A 16,728-nucleotide genomic window follows, 5' to 3' on the forward strand; every position below is an offset into this window, starting at 1 on the left:
TTTCCTATTGAAATATGCCGTCCCTCGTGTCCAAATTTTCGTTTTCGATAATGAAATTTTACATTTTCGTTTTTCTTCTTTTCTCTCTCTCTCTCTCTCTCTCTCTCTCTCTCTCTTCTTTCTTCTTCTCGTCACGTCCCGATGATCAAAGTTTTCCAATCAAACAAAGATGTCTTTCGAGAGAACTCTGGCCAGCCAGGCTAAAAGTTCCGAAGAATACAACCGCCTCGAACCTCGGGAGCAAAGAATATTTATAGCGAAAGTTTGCATCCCTCTTTCATGTATATTAGAATTCTTCGCATACTTTTTGAAACGTACCGCGGATGAGACTGAATTACCATGTAACCAGGCTCGGGACAAAGCTCAATTTTCACCAATATTCGCGGAACGTGTGCGCATCCACGGCTCGCCGGAAGCTGGATCAGTTTCCTTGTTAAATCTTGCACGTGTTCTTCAACTTCCCCCCTCGACTTTCGTTCTCGCGACGCGTCTTAACACGTGACGCACGCGCCTCAGAGAGAAACGTTCTCTAATTTTACAGAAACTAAATAATTTTGAACCGAAAGAACAGTTGGCGAACTGTTAATTGATCCAGCGCCTCTTCGTCGTAGCATCTCTGCTTACGCGATTACTCAGTATTACGCGATTGTTGCTTCGAAAGTGTCAGTGTTTCGAGCAATCGGCAGTGAGAAGATGTATTTCGCCATTCAACGCGCGTTAGGTTACCAACAGTCCCTAGAAAGGTGACAGTTTTCATTTTCTACTGTGACAGAAGCGAACGTATCTTTCACGAAAGTTGGAATCGCTCAAGAGCCAATGCGAAATGGAAATTAAAACGCAGTGAATAAATTTTCCCAGTTAAGCAGTTTTTTTTTTTTTTGGACGTTACTTTTCAGTATTAAGAAATTCACGAATCGAAAAATTAAAATTAAAAGAACATGAATTATACTAATATACACTAAAAAGTTTTCAACAACGCGTAAGATTACAGCGTGACATCCTTTAAGAAAGTTGGAATCGCTCAAGAACCAATGCGAAATGGAAATTAAATCGCAGCGACAATAAATTTTGCCAGTTAAGTAGGTTTTCTTTTTTGGACGTCACTTTCCAGTATTAAGAAATTCACGAATCGAAAAATTAAAATTAAAAGAACATGAATTATACTAATATACACTAAAAAGTTTTCAACAACGCGTAAGATTACAGCGTGACATCCTTTAAGGAAGTTGGAATCGCTCAAGAACCAATGCGGAATGGAAATTAAATCGCAGCGACAATAAATTTTGCCAGTTAAGTAGGTTTTCTTTTTTGGACGTCACTTCCCAGTATTAAGAAATTCACGAATCGAAAAATTAAAATTAAAAGAACATGAATTATACTAATATACACTAAAAAGTTTTCAACAACGCGTAAGATTAAATATTACAGCGTAATATCCTTCACGAAAGTTGGAATCGCTCAAGAGCCGATGCGAAATGGAAATTAAAACGCAGTGAATAAATTTTCCCAGTTAAGCAATTTTTTTTTTTTTTTTTTGGACGTTACTTTCCAGTATTAAGAAATTCACGGATCGAAAAATTAAAATTAAAACAAGATGAATTATACTAATATACACTAAAAAGTTTTCAACAACACGTAAAATTACAGCGTGATATCCTTTAAGAAAGTTGGAATCGCTCAAGAACCAATGCGAAATGGAAATTAAATCGCAGCGACAACAAATTTTCCCAGTTAAGTAGTTTTTCTTTTTTGGACGTCACTTTCCAGTATTAAGAAATTCACGAATCGAAAAATTAAAATTAAAACAAGATGAATTACACTAAATAGACTGAAAAGTTTTCAACAACGCGGAAACAGTAAATATTACAGTGTGATATATTTCAAACTGTAGTCGCGTGGCGTTCAACGTGTAAAACGAGAGTAAATTTCGAGGGCGGAACGACTCTCTGTATACCTGCGCCTGGATTACTCTTATCTGGAAAAGTTGACTTGTCACAACCGGTGTGTGTCGCGCGAAATCGTCATTTCACGCTCGTCACGCGGGGCTGCATTAATTGGCAACGTTCCAATTACCGGATTATCTATTCGAAACAACTCGGCAATTTGCGGTGCAATTTTATCCAGCCATATCGGCCGGAGTGCTGTCAGTTATTTTCACCTCGAATTCTCGTTCTCGTCACGTAGCGGACAGCATGACGAACGCCGCGATTTGTTACATTACACCTGTTCGTTTTATAGCGGCCGGTGAATAACCGCGAAGAATCGTCAAATGGGGAAACAGGAAACTACGTGCAAAAAAACACACACACGCGCGCGCGCGCAAAGCGGAAATGATATTTTTCAAAATGAGCAGGAAACAATTTCGCGCGTAAATGGCCACGCTGTTTGCTCGTTAAGTAACAATCGTTGCCAACGTTGCCGGACAAACGTTGCCCGCGCGAAAAACAAAATTTGTTACATAAATTTGACAAAAGCGCGAGTCGATCGATACGCTTCGGAGCGAAATTCGCAAAATCTCGACGTTTTCCCCTCGAGGAAAGAAACGACACAGGTATCCAGCGTAGATAACGAGATTATCCTGCTCGAAGACACAAGTTGATCAGGGATGTAGATCCCCGGTACTATTTACCCCGTAAACCACGGGGCCTGGATCCTCCAATTACATCGCGGCGCGCATTCATCGCCGGTGGTTAGAGCATCGCGCGCGACTCAAGCGCGCCGCTTTGAATCGCTTTCTCGAAGTATTAATTAGCGAAATTCTAATTAACGTATTAACACCACGAGACAACTTACCAACACTGTGTACCGCATTATACCCGGTCGTTCAGACGGCAAGCCCGCTAGTTATACCCGCTACGAATTTCTCTCCTTCTCTCTCTCTCTCTCTCCTTCTCTCTCACTCTCTGTCTTCGGATTCGATTCGAAACCTCTCGAGCCCTGCTTGCCTGTCTGGCTGCACGACGGACACATTGTGTTGTGCAACAGCTTTCGTCACGAGATTTATACAGAACGATTAACAAGCGTGCGTCGGGTACGGATCGTTTTGAATGGAAATATTATTGTTAAGGACACTCACGGCTGGCGTATATCTCTTGGCGTATATCTCTTTCGAAGAACCACTCACTGTTGTAGGAAACGAATAATTACGGTTGATTTGCACTGTCTTTTATATATTTTTATATACAATGTGTAAAATGGTAATTTTTCGGAAAACTCTACCAAGAAATATTACCCTGTGTAATTCGTTTGATCGAACCTTTTCTACTGACATTACACATACGTACATACGTGTGTATTAACACGGAATAAACGTACTGTTAACTATGATTGATTTGCTCTGTCTTCACCCTATATACAATGTGTAAAATGGTAATTTTTCGGAAAATTCTACCAAAAAATATTACCCTGTGTAATTCGTTTGATCGAACATTTTCTACTGACATTACACATACGTACACACGTGTGTATTAACACGGAACAAACGTATTGTTTGCTGTGGTTGATTTGCACTGTCTTCAGCCTATATACAATATGTAAAATGGTAATTTTTCGGAAAACTCTACCAAGAAATATTACTCTGTGTAATTCGTTTGATCGAACCTTTTTTACTGACATTACACATACGTACACACGTGTGTATTAACACGGAATAAACGTACTGTTAACTATGATTGATTTGCTCTGTCTTCAGCCTATATACAATGTGTAAAATGGTAATTTTTTGGAAAACTCTACCAAGAAATATTACCCTGTGTAATTCGTTTGATCGAACCTTTTCTACTGACATTACACATACGTATACACGTGTGTATTAACACGGAATAAATATACTGTTAACACTAGAACTATCAACTAGAGCATAAAATTTTCATCAGAGATATCAAAATGAAAAAGATAGAAAATACGATAGAATACACATACTTTTAATCGTAAAATCATTTAAATCTCTAACTACACTACATCTATAGTACATACATTTCTAGTAGTACTAAGCGAGTTCTAAACACAAACGTTTGGCCATTTCTAATTTTCCGCGCTAGATTAGAGCAAGTGTTGCAATTCTATGAGCAATGGGTAGATTTCGTCTGTCTCAAATTGACTGACGAGAGAGCGTTGCTGGATGTAAAGGATATCGAATATTTTATTTTCGTGACAATCGTGCATCGTTTCACGAAGGTGTGTTTCAATATGTGTAACGGCCTTCTGTGAGTTCTAAACACAAACTTTTGGCCATTTCCAATTTTCCACGCTGGATTAGAGCCGGTGTTGCGTACAATTATATGAGCAATGGATAGATTTCGTCTGTCTCAAATTGACTGACGAGAGAGCGTTGCTGGATGTAAAGGATATCGAATATTTTATTTTCGTGACAATCGTGCATCGTTTCACGAAGGTGTGTTTCAATATGTGTAACGGCCTTCTGTGAGTTCTAAACACAAACTTTTGGCCATTTCCAATTTTCCACGCTGGATTAGAGCCGGTGTTGCGTACAATTATATGAGCAATGGATAGATTTCGTCTGTCTCAAATTGACTGACGAGAGAGCGTTGCTGGATGTAAAGGATATCGAATATTTTATTTTCGTGACAATCGTGCACCGTTTTACAAAGGTGTGTTTCAACGTGTGTGACGGTCTTCTGTGAGTTTCAAACACAAACTTTTGACCATTTCTAATTTTCCATGCTGGATTAGAGCCAGTGTTGCGTACAATTATATGAGCAATGGATAGATTTCGTCTGTATCAAATTGACTGACGAGAGAGCGTTGCTGAATGTAAAAAGAGATCGAGGTTGATATCGAATATTTTATTTTTCACGACACTCGTGCATCGTTTTACAAAGGTGTGTTTCAACGTGTGTGACGGTCTTCTGCGAGTTCCAAACACAAACTTTTGGCCATTTCTAATTTTCCACGATTAGAGCAAGTGTTGCGTACAATTATATGAACAATGGATAGATTTCCTCTATCTCAAACTGACGGACGAGAGAGCGAGAGGGAGAGCTTGTTCCTGGAGGTAAAGGAGAGCTTGTTTCTGGTACGCATCGGCGAGCCACGGTCATCGCGGCGCGTTGTCGGGCCGTTTCCCGGTGACTGGATTGTTGTCGTTTCATGGCTCCGTAACGGGACAAACCCCGTCAGCGACAATGGTCGTTTTATTAGAAAGTTCGGGGAGGCAGGGAAGCGGCTGATCATTATGCAGCTCGCGTTGTCATATTCCATTACCGTGGCTGCCGGTTACAGACGCAGCTGCCGCGGTTAGTTCGAAGAACAATTCGCAACGCGATATAGGGAGTCGGCATCACCCTTCAACCGTGCTTGCAGATGACATCGATACTCGACTTCCGCCTCCGCGCCCGACCCGTTTGTAGCCCCTTGGTTTCCATCGCGAGCACGATTCACCATCGAGCAAACTTTCCGGGCTTTCGACGAGCACCACGACCACCACGACGACGACAACGACGACGATGGAAACGGGATGACGCGCGACAGGCAACGCGCGTTCATTTCTCGAAATCGCGAGATGGTCTACTAATCTGCGTTTCTGCCGCGACGATGATATTGCCGGACGAGGAAAGCTGAAAAAAGACTCGAAACTTTCTTCTATGGTTTTAGGAGGGAAAGAGGTTACGCTTGTAACATCATCCTTGACTATGATTGCAACGTAGTGTTCGATGATCAACCCGGACAATATTGAATCTGTGCAAATACTGACATAAGGACTTAGTCATAAGGGCAAGATTCAGTTCCACTTGACAATGATAATACCACTAAATATACAGGGTGTTTCGTAACTTGTGGGACCCACTTTGAGAGCACATTGTACGCCTAAAAATAATGAAAAAAAGTCATATAAATATATGTCCTATCTGTCTCCGTTTAATATATAAGATATAGTGAATTTTCTGTTTTAATTCTTTTACAAAAGATGCTCGAAATGACCATCTTGCTATTTGAAGACAAGCCTGCACGCGTCTTGTCATTCACCTGGTTACTCTCTCTATCATTCCTGGTGTTTCTCGAATTTGTCGGAAGCCTTGCTCTATTCTATTTCGTAGTATTTCAGCATATTCAATCGATGTTGCGTATACGATAGATTTTAAATGTCCCCGCAAATAAAAATCTAATGGATTCAAATCCGGAGAACGAGCAGGCCATGCAATAGGACCTCCACGACCAATACATTTGTTTGCACAGTGTTGATTTAAAAATTGCCTAGGCCACTCGGCTAAAATGCGGCGGAGCTCCATCATGCGTATACCGCATTTTAAATAATCTATATATAAATAACTTATATATGTAAGGACATGCTTTAGAGACATTCCATAGCATTAGAGATTCTACATCATTATAAAGACATTCTACATCATATTCTATATTATACAAGAACATTCTAAATCGTTCTATTTCATACACGACCCCGACTGTAACAAGGAATAAACTCTTCGAAATTATAAGCGTGTTGAGTCCATTACACGGAATCCAACAGTAAAATAAAAAAAAAAAAAAACTCTTAAAAATATTAAGTGTCGTTTCTTTACATGAAATCCAACAATATAATTGTTGTCACGGTGTGGAGGGAATTTGTGAATTACGTCAGTTTTCTTGGAACACTGGACATGGGTGTACATATGTATGTGTAGTATAACATGTTGAATGTCATCACCGAGACACGTAGTTTCTCAGAATTACAGAAACGAAAGTGTAAATATTATCGGCGATCGCGAGGCGAACAAGTCGAATATTTACGCTCGTCAGTCGTACGGAAGCTATCGTAAGCGTAACATTCGCGTGAAATACAGTCGGTTAAGTGCGTTTTAACATTTCTAAAAATGAGTCGCGGAAGAAAGTGAAATCCACGCGATATAGAAATCGAACGAAGAACGTTGTTCAGTGAAATAGCTTAACGAAACAGTGAATATTAGAGAATACTCCGAATACTTGAATATTATAGGAAATTATTGGGGAGGGGGGGGGGGGGGGGGAATTTGGCGAGAGCTGTATATCAGAATGGAAGACGATTGGTAAGTATTAATGAATTAAAAAAATATGTGGAGGAATGAGAAGAATAAAACCAAAAGATGATTAAAATATTCGTGTAAATCTTTGTCTCGAAGAATGGCTGACGTTATTAAATGGAAAGGAGGTCGTGCCAAGTATTAAACAATTATCAAACTTATTTCTTTTTTCTTCTAAATGTGCTGTCATTTTGACCCTAAAATACAAAAATATTACCGTATTTCTACTTTCTCTTTTTAATAACACAAAATGTATTGCGAAAAGTCACTTGTACATGTTGATAAAACGGAAGAAAAACACTGCACGTAAGAAAGATGTCGTTCATTTGATAAAAACAAGTATAATAATAATTTCAGAGTATATATTGTCAATGGCACAACATGAATATATTGTAATATATTACGTATATTGTAATCAGAATTTCTTACACAAAATGCTTTTCGTTTCAAAACGATCTGCAGATTCTTCAATCGTTGAAGTATCTTTATTAATTCGATTCTTTGTCGAAAAATTATACAATTGCACTTCTCGTGATGGTATTATCCGATACTGAAGAATTTTAATTGTTTTCAATGCCGTTTGACAAAATTATCATTCACCTTTGAGAAGAAAATTAAAAAAACAGATCCTCGCGTACCCCCGTAATCGATAGGATTCTTTCTCTAATTTCAAAAAAGCGTTTCGCGCGATTTAAGTCCGCGCGAGTGTTGAAACGTTCGTGGAAAATTAGCGTCAGCGCGCGGATTTCTTTGTAAAATATATATATATATATATATATATATATATATATATATATATATATATATATATATATATATATATATATATATCCTACGCGCTTCTAGGGTATCAGTCCGGACTCGGTATTACTCGTCACATTTATATTCCGCGGCGGCAGTTACAGAGAGACGGAGCCAGTCGAAATAATTTCATTCGATGGGAACGGTCATTCGTAGCGGAGAGGAGTTGAAATCTCGCGGCTGAATGGCATTTTTATGCATATCGCGGATCGCACGGTCGGGGAAAAGTCAACTGGGGAGGCGAGATCCGGGCATTCGGGAACGACGTGGAGGATATTTAACCAGGATTATGGAAGCTCGTTTGGTAAAACATTCGCGGAAGTTAAGCGCCTCTCTCTCTCTCTTTCTCTCTCTCTTTCTCTCTCTGGCTGGCGATGCAGCTCTCTTCTGTTTTAGGCAACGCCGGGCCCCGCTCAGATAATTCTTATCGGGCTGTCTCTGGCTGTTTCAACGTGGCCGAGCGTTCGCCAATTCGAATTTTCTTCGAGCTCGATACGCGTTGGTTCAGAACCATGGTTTATCTACCAACTTTTTACTCCACTGCGGAAAATATTCAGCAAGGATTGGTCGATACGTGTCTCCTCTCTCTCTCTCTCTCTCTCTCTCTCTCTCTCTGATGTCTTATCGTTTCCGAATGAAGTCAAACTTCGTAAATATACAGAGTGTCCCGAATTTAAATGTCAAAACTTGGCGAGGGCGCGCCGGAAGATCGACGAGTCGAGGGGGAGGAATTTGTCGTTTAGGGATTTGCTCGTTTTTGTACTATTTTCGAGGAAAGAGAAACAAAAAAAAAAAAGGTTTCGGTCTAAGTTTGTTCAACTCGGTCGATCAACTCTGTGGTGAGCAACTGAGAGATCAAACAGCGGTTTGATACATCGAACGTTATTAGAACAACGTCTAGCTGCAATCAGAGTGGTCGATGTTCGACGTAATGCTTGCGTTGCTGCGAAAGGCAACCGTCTGGAATAACATCTTCGTTACGACATATAGACGATAATCGATGATATTACAAGATGATAAGATGGAAAATTTTTTTGAAAAATGGAGGAAGAAACTTTTCTCTGTGGTTTATCAATCCGCTGCTCGCCCAAAGTTTTCGACATGAAAATTCGGGGATGCCTGTATAAATTGAAGCGCGATGCTCTGGAACAGAGAGAGAACAGAAGATTGATTCAGGCGTCATAAAAGTGAACGCATTTGCCGTGTAGTTCATTTCTGTCTAATTACTGTAATACCTTTATGTAGTACGTCAATATGCACGTTTATCGCGTTATTTTACGTAGAACGTGTGTCAACTAATATTAACGTGTTCATTTACATTAATTCCGCATCAACTGCTAACGATTATTCTGATTTAATACACATTTGTGTATTGCATTTGCAACGTGCAGCCATTGTATGCACTCGGTAAACAACGGCACAAGTAAATACATGCTGCCGTAGAGATTAGTTTACGACCACGCAGAAAACAGAAATTATTCAAACATTAATATTCCGCGGATGAAATGTCTGCGAGTGCTGCTCCGTAATTGTGGTCGAAAGACTATGAATAATTCTTCGGAAAAAAAGGTAAGAGAGGGAGATCCTGATTTCCAGATATTAATGCCGGATCGTGATAATTTTTATTCATCGAAGATCCGCGATGAAACGCTTCGCGAGATATTATATTCCCTTGCCACGTTAACCACGTTGCATATCGTTGAACTTGAAAAAATGAACAGATCATTTGCAGCAAGCAGCGTGCAAACAATTCCCTTCCGTTGCGCGTGCAAGTAGCCATCATAATCGAGCTGACTTTTAGCCATAGCGGGATTGTGTGCACACCCTCGTGATTCTGTCCGTACGACGTGTTTGGTTAGGTTAAACAAAGGATGGGTCTTGCGTCGTGTTTCGTGCTGGCTACACACCCGCTGGTGTCAGCTGGCTCGGTTGGTCCTGTCTAAGATTATGTTTGTGCTCTCCCCGTCAGCAGAAAATCATCATTTTCGATAATAGAGAAACAGTGGCTGCTAACTAACGACGGCGTAACTAATTTCTCATGTTGGCGATGTGCCGCGAACGTGCTTTTGAATTTGAGATTTCGAGGTGATCTTCGTCTTTTCTTTCTTTTTCTTTAACCTTTTAAATGCTAACGTTCAATACATCGACACCTATATAATATCTGAGAAAACCGAATGTCCGATATATCGACATTCGACGGCCTCTCTCTTCTTGTAGCTTGAGTCTTTATTTGATTTGATTAACTTTGAAAATGAAAGAACTACAATGATTTATATGAAAACATGTAAAATTAAACTTTGCCTGGTGATTTAAATCCGTCCACTAGCGAAGGAGGATTTAAATACTATTTAAGAACTATTTATCAGAATGTCGACATATTTAAATCATAATTAAATGAAATGGATTACACGTTCGTCCGAAAATATACAATTTCATTGAAGAAAAAAACGAAGATCATCTAGAAATTGTGGAGGCACAGTGATCTAGATGAAATTTATAGTAAAATGTCCCTCTTGAAACGAAGTCAGTCTTATTTGAAACATTTTTTCCTACTTTTCTATAACGAGAATTAGAAAACAGTTACAGAATGGAACCAATATGACCTAATTACTTGTGCCTAATCTCCAACTAAAGGAGCAACATAACCACTAAAAGAAATTACTCAAACGAGCGGTGAAATATTTTACAACGTCGAAAGAACTTAGATTAAATCGATAAATTGAGCAGGTTGGATCGAGACGACGTCGAGCGCGAAACGGATCGATAGATGTTTAGATTCCCACGATAATTTCATGATTGATGATCGATTTGTTTGGAGGTAATTCACGGTGGTAAACAGCTTCCACGTCGAAATACGGTTTCCGTGAACGAAATCCGCGATGTCTATTCAGCGCAACGTAGAGAATAGTTATATCCTTTTCTTTTTTCTTTCTTTTTTTCTTTCTTTTTTATACTCCGAGGAAAGACAGAGAAGAATGGATAATTCGCTGACACAACGGCTCAACTGTTCTGATCACTCGAACGAGCATCCATTATCCACCTTAGCGCGGCGCGGGAACACGCCGCAAAGGGATGAAATTAATAACTGTTTGCGGACACGTTAAGCCCCTATGCAGCCGTCCGCTTTATTAATTTAAGCCGGCTATTAAATCAGGAGACAGATTTCTATCGCGAGTCCGCTGTTACACGCGCGACAATTGCTTCTCTTTTTAACGATAAACGACCGTGCGGCACGCGGTATTTAGCACGCGGTGTTTCAAGCGAACTCTGGTTACCGTTAATACCGAAAATTTAAAGCTTAAAACAAAGAGGGATTAAATTTATGAAACTTTGAATCCTCTATCCATCGTTCGAGCAAGCGCTTTCTCACCTAAATCCTTCTCTCTCTCTTTCTCTCTCTGTCTGTCTCTCTTTTCTTTTTCTTCTCGAATATGTTAAATGGGACGTTAAATTGGACAGTATTACACATGCCTTTATCATTTCTGTTGCAGATGTCAACATGGTGGCCGAACCGAAACCTCATCAAACCGGACGCAAACGGCAGAATGTGACCAAAACTGGCAACGATTGGTGAGTGAACCGTACTTTCTCCAACTATCGTTAATATATATATATATATATATATATATATATATAAATACATTGTTCGGCTGTCGCTATATTACACGTCGGTTCAATTATTAATTTAATTAATTACAATCGTCGATGCCATCACCGCGATTGGCGGATTAAAGTTTAATTTTGGAAACTATTCGCTGTAAACTGATGCTGATACTACGCGCGCGTAATAAGATCCCGTTTGCTGACATTCGATAATGACGGGCGATCGTCGATTAAAAAAAAGAAACCACCCATTAGGAATCACTATAAATCATCTATTGTGCGTGCGCATGCGTATGTTGTATATTAGTGTTGAGCTGCTTGTCTTATGCGTGTGTATGTGTGTGGACTGCGTTGGGAGAAGGGTCTGGAAAAACCCTCGTTGAAAGTCATATCGTATAGATCTGAGAGCAAATCTCCAGCTATAAGCTATAAAATCCTTAAAAAAAATCGAATATCCGTGTTTCATTAAATAAATACCCAATACCAAATTACAACAGTATTAAACAACTGAAACTTCATTTTCTTATTCATATTTGAAAAAAGATCAGAGGCCACGTGAATGTTGCAGAAGCTGTTGCAAAGAATTGCGCGTAGAAAGATGAAATTCGTGGAAAATTGGGATGTCGATCGATCGGCCTGATAGATAAGAAAAAAAAAAAAACGGCGCCAAAAAATCTGTAACGTCGCGGATCGGAACTTGGCAGCTGGCCTAAGCCTGGAGATCGCGCCTCCGACGAGAAAGTTGGTCGCGATTCGCGCATAAATCTGCCACGTAGACGGAGAGGTCGCGTTTCGTTCGAGGTGCTGCTGCTCTTGATCCTGTCGTCGTCGTCGTTGCTGATTCGAACCGGTGGGGGGATCGGCTTAAGAACAGCGCCAAACAAATGCTAAACTCGATCTAACTGGCCTGCTCGTCGCGTCGAGCTTCTCTACTCGTCTCTGGTAACGTGCCGAGATCGTGTTTTACGCGGCGTACGTGACCACGAAATTCCGAGAGCCTCTCAGCTCGCCGAAAGAACGCGCCGAATCGCTTGGCTAATCCCCCTCCACCCGCGATTCCGTGTCGTTTAGACCGATTAAATCAACGTCGAAGAAACGTCCAGAGGATCCCTCTGCTTTCGCAAATTGCTTGCTTGTTTCTCCTTCTTTGTATTCCGACGAAACTCCCACCGATTTTGACAAAAATTCGCCAAACGTGCTTCAGCGTTCGGTGTATAAGGGACAAGGTATAAACGACAGTGGAAATTTCACGAAAACGTGTTTATTTATTTTCGTTTTCTTTCATCTGAATGTACTATTTGTAAGAATAATTTTAGTAATTATTTTTTATGAATCAACATATCGAAGCTCTTATGAATTTAATATTATCAGCAGAGTTTTATCTCATATTCGATACGATTATTTAATATAATTGTGGATGGAAGAAACGAGTGTCGTTATAATGGGAAGATACTCTTGTTAAATTTTTATTCGAATTTTATCTTTATCGGTGAAGTATAATAGAGCGGTAATACAGAGCAAGAGCGTAGCAAAGAGACATTAACGTGAATATTTCATCGGATCGGTACTGCGAGCGTGTCTTTCAGAACATTCAGGATAGGTTAGAGGTTGGAGGGTTTTGTATTTTCTCTGTTCTCAATGTCTGTTCAATATGTATTTGCGATCAATGGAGCGGGAGGACAGCATATTGGAACGAAAACACGATGGATCAATTTTATTTAACACGTTCGTCGTCCGATCAGTCGTCTGGAATTGAAGGAACCGCGGTACCTGCGTGATTTCGCAGCAAGCAGTGTGTAGCTGTTGATTTGCACGCTTTGAGGACATTGTCCCGTGGATGGGAGGACGGAATTCCACCAGGGAAAATTCCATCGGTGACCGCGTCTGGTTTCACGATCTGCCGGGCCAAAGAAAACGAGCCAGCCAACTCTGGGCAACTGGTACCGAAGTCCGTAAGCAAAGTGGACCGAGGAACAATGATTGTTTAGATGCTAAACTTTGGACGAGACACGAGGAGGGCTGCGTCCGATTGGCTAGACGAAGGCATGGAGTCTCTCTCTCTCTCTCTCTCGTTGTCGATCGACGCAATGCAACAAACCGTGATCGGTTGAAATTTAACGATCAAGCCGTTTTTCATCGCGATGTTTCACGCAGCAGGGAGAACAAATTTGCCCCGGCGCGGCGGTTCTCGCGTGACGTTTAAAATTTCTGGCGAAACACGCGGCGGAATGTCGAGGTTCGACTGTTGCCGCGTTGTTGCTATTTTTTTTTTTCTTCTTTTTTTTTTAGTTCGGCGGCAAATTGAAAGGAATAACGACGTTCATTTTCCGACCATCGTTTCGAAAAATTTTCGTCCCGTCGTTTGGAAAATATAGTTGTCCCCTTCAGCCTTCCCTGTGTTGCCATCCATGGCTCGTTCAGGCCAGTGGACAAACGCGAAATTGGCCTGTTTGGAAATATTAAGCAAGATTTACTATGCAGCGTTTTTGATCGAAATACTGATTTCGAATTCCCTTTCTTCTTTCGCTCTCTCTCTCTCTCTCTCTTTTTCCGTACCTTTGTTTCGCTGTTACCGCGTCGAAAAATATTTCCAGTCTTTCGTATTTGCTTATTAAGATAAATTTACTGTTGCAAAAGTCACAGGGTTATTTTTCACCGGTCGGATAGCTCGGTAGAAAATGTACGACATTTTCGCGCGAATGTGTAACGCGTGATATTAACGTGTAATATTAAAATTCATATATACTACGGCGCATGAAAAAAAAAAAGGAAAAAAAAGAAATGGAATGGTGGACGCGTTACTATCGATTTTCCAATAATTTCGCGAACAAAGCGAGATATCTCGTTTGCGTACTACACGGAATCGCGTATAATTGTGATATTTCACTTATTCGTATGGCTCATTGACTGAATATTTCTAATGAATAATACACGCGCTTCCAGCGGGAGTTTCAAATATGTTTTTTATTAAGATGCGGAGGGAAAACTGCGCTTGGCAAAGATCGCTTTCGTGTGAAAACGTTCAAACGGGGAAAGTTAAAATATTTCCAATGGAATGCCATGCGCAATTGAAATCCACTCGAAAAATGGTTTTGGATAATTTCCAAAAAATCCGTGTTCTCTGTTAAATTCCAGTTTTCAACGAGGGTGGAGGGGAGGGACAATTTTTAGGAGCTGCTCTTACCGTTTTTTGAGTGTTGCTCGTTTCACGAGTATGATATTCGGATATATATACCGTCACGATTAAAAAATCTGCCAGCGTCCCATTAAATTTTCAAACTAATTTTTCTTCCTACGTAACACGCTCGCTCTTCCCTCCCTTTTCTTTTTTTTTTTTTTATTACTACTAACTCGTATTTCTACCTTTTCCAATGCATTTTCATTCGTATTCTCGGCTATTTTTCTGAAATCGTACGAAATTATTACGTTCAGGTAAATTATTGCACGTACGTATTCGCTCGTTCTCGCGTGATACGCCGAGAGAGAGAGAGAGAGAGAGAGAGGGAGAGAAGAAAAGTCGCGTAGTTAATTTTCGAAGCTAGTTGGAAATTCAACGAGGGAATGAATAAATTTCCCTTGGGGAGAAAGGAAGAAAAAGAAAAACAATAATGACGGGCAGAGAGGCGATCTTGTTCACGCGACTGCCCCTCTGCCGATGAAAATAATTGCTTGTACACGCAGCAGCTGTCCTCTTCATCGGACGTACGTACCACGTACGTACCCATTGTCCGTCAGACGTTTTCACGGAATTGTCGGCTTTATAACGTCACGTCATTTACCGTCGAGGCATCTTCGCGAACGGGGCGAAGTTGTTGTCTGGCTAACACAGCTGCCGGCCGCGAGACAGTAAAATCACCGTCCTGGCCATTGTGTCCATCACGGATACATATATATGTATGTATATGTATATGTATACGCGAGGGTGAAAATTTTCAACAAACGAGAGAGAAACTTGAACGGACAAACACGTTGTCCGTTGAAATCGTACGATCCTACCGTGGCTGCTCGCGCGTTAATTCTTACCTGTCTGCGCTCGATCAATTAATTTTGCAAATCGTGGCCCTTCTCGGTTTCATTCTCCTCCTCGGGATGAATTCCTCATGTACGGGAGGACGCGGAGGAATTTTTGCAGACCGTGCGCGGACTGTAACCGAATTAAAATGATTTCGCGAGCCGGCCGGAGAATTCTAAACGCGCGCAGTTAATGCAGGAATAAGTAATTAGGCACGTGCAAACTTAACTGGACTTTTAACAAGTTCGTTTTAATCTTCCCGCTCGATGCGCGTTCCCTCCTACGGGGGGATAAGTTTACCGTTTTCTGGTAATTGGCAATCGTAGCGTGGCTGATACAGCGAGCAATCGAAAAATTAACAAGCTACGCACGCCGTTGCAATCTTATTGGCAAGTTGAACGTTACGCGAGCTCTTTTAATTTGTAACAACGCGAAGCAAACGGAAGAGTGACGAAATTTGAGAGGAAAATGTCATTTGGGCGAGAAGATGGTGGACCGAAATTCCGTTTCCGAAGACGCTGAGACTGCTGAGACCAATCTGGAAACGTCAAGGCACAGGTAACTGCATAGTTGTGCTCCGCAGGATACCGATGATGGTCTAGCAGTGGGAGTGTGCGAGAACCCGATGGTCGAGACGAGTCGGGACAGATTCCCGAAAATTTCGAGAACTCGGCTACCGTTTCTCCACGTACTCTACAATGCTGTACAGCAGCCTACAAAATATGTAAATACACAGTCCAATTTCTTCTGTCAGTTTTCGTGAAGTTATTGGAAACAGGGATTCTAAGAATCGTGTAACCTGATGTAAACGAACGTGTGACTGCGTGCTTTGTACTTGGACATTGTGTACGCTGTTGAGCAGTATCGTTGAGAAGTTCGGGAAGCTCAGATGTATATTTCAAAATCTGTGTAAATTTAATAAAGATTTTTAAAAAAATCTTTAAAAAAAATGTCGAGTGATGGTGAGAGTAAAGTTGTGGTAGCAGGAAGTAGTGCGGAAGATATCGTGCAAAGGAAAGAAGATAAAGAGAAGCTCTGTTTGGGAACATTTTTAGAAAAAAGATGATGCAAAGTCGGAATGCATACATTGTCGCCATGAATTTAAAACCAAGTATGCAAACACTACTGGCTTATTACGCCATTTGAAGCGTATGCATCCAAACATAAGTACATGTACTAGAAAAGAAACTGAATCGATATAAAATTTGTCGCATGTACAAAATGATACGCGAAAGATTGTTAAACCAAAAGATACAACAGAAGGAATTGCTCGAATGACGGTTCTAGATCTACGAC

General features: G+C 40.6%; 1 protein-coding gene across 1 annotated transcript in view; it reads left to right on the forward strand.

The window, feature by feature from the left end:
* Positions 1–16,728, forward strand: part of LOC122531899 — a 122,444-nt gene that overhangs the window by 51,045 nt on the left and 54,671 nt on the right. Inside the window, exon 3 of the mRNA XM_043660181.1 lies at positions 11,309–11,387. Within this exon, the coding sequence (XP_043516116.1) occupies positions 11,309–11,387 (79 nt within the window). The remainder of the gene's footprint in view (positions 1–11,308; positions 11,388–16,728) is intronic.

Source organism: Frieseomelitta varia, unplaced genomic scaffold, assembly GCF_011392965.1.
Source record: "Frieseomelitta varia isolate USP_RPSP 00005682 unplaced genomic scaffold, Fvar_1.2 scaffold_425, whole genome shotgun sequence".
Taxonomy (NCBI): domain Eukaryota; kingdom Metazoa; phylum Arthropoda; class Insecta; order Hymenoptera; family Apidae; genus Frieseomelitta; species Frieseomelitta varia.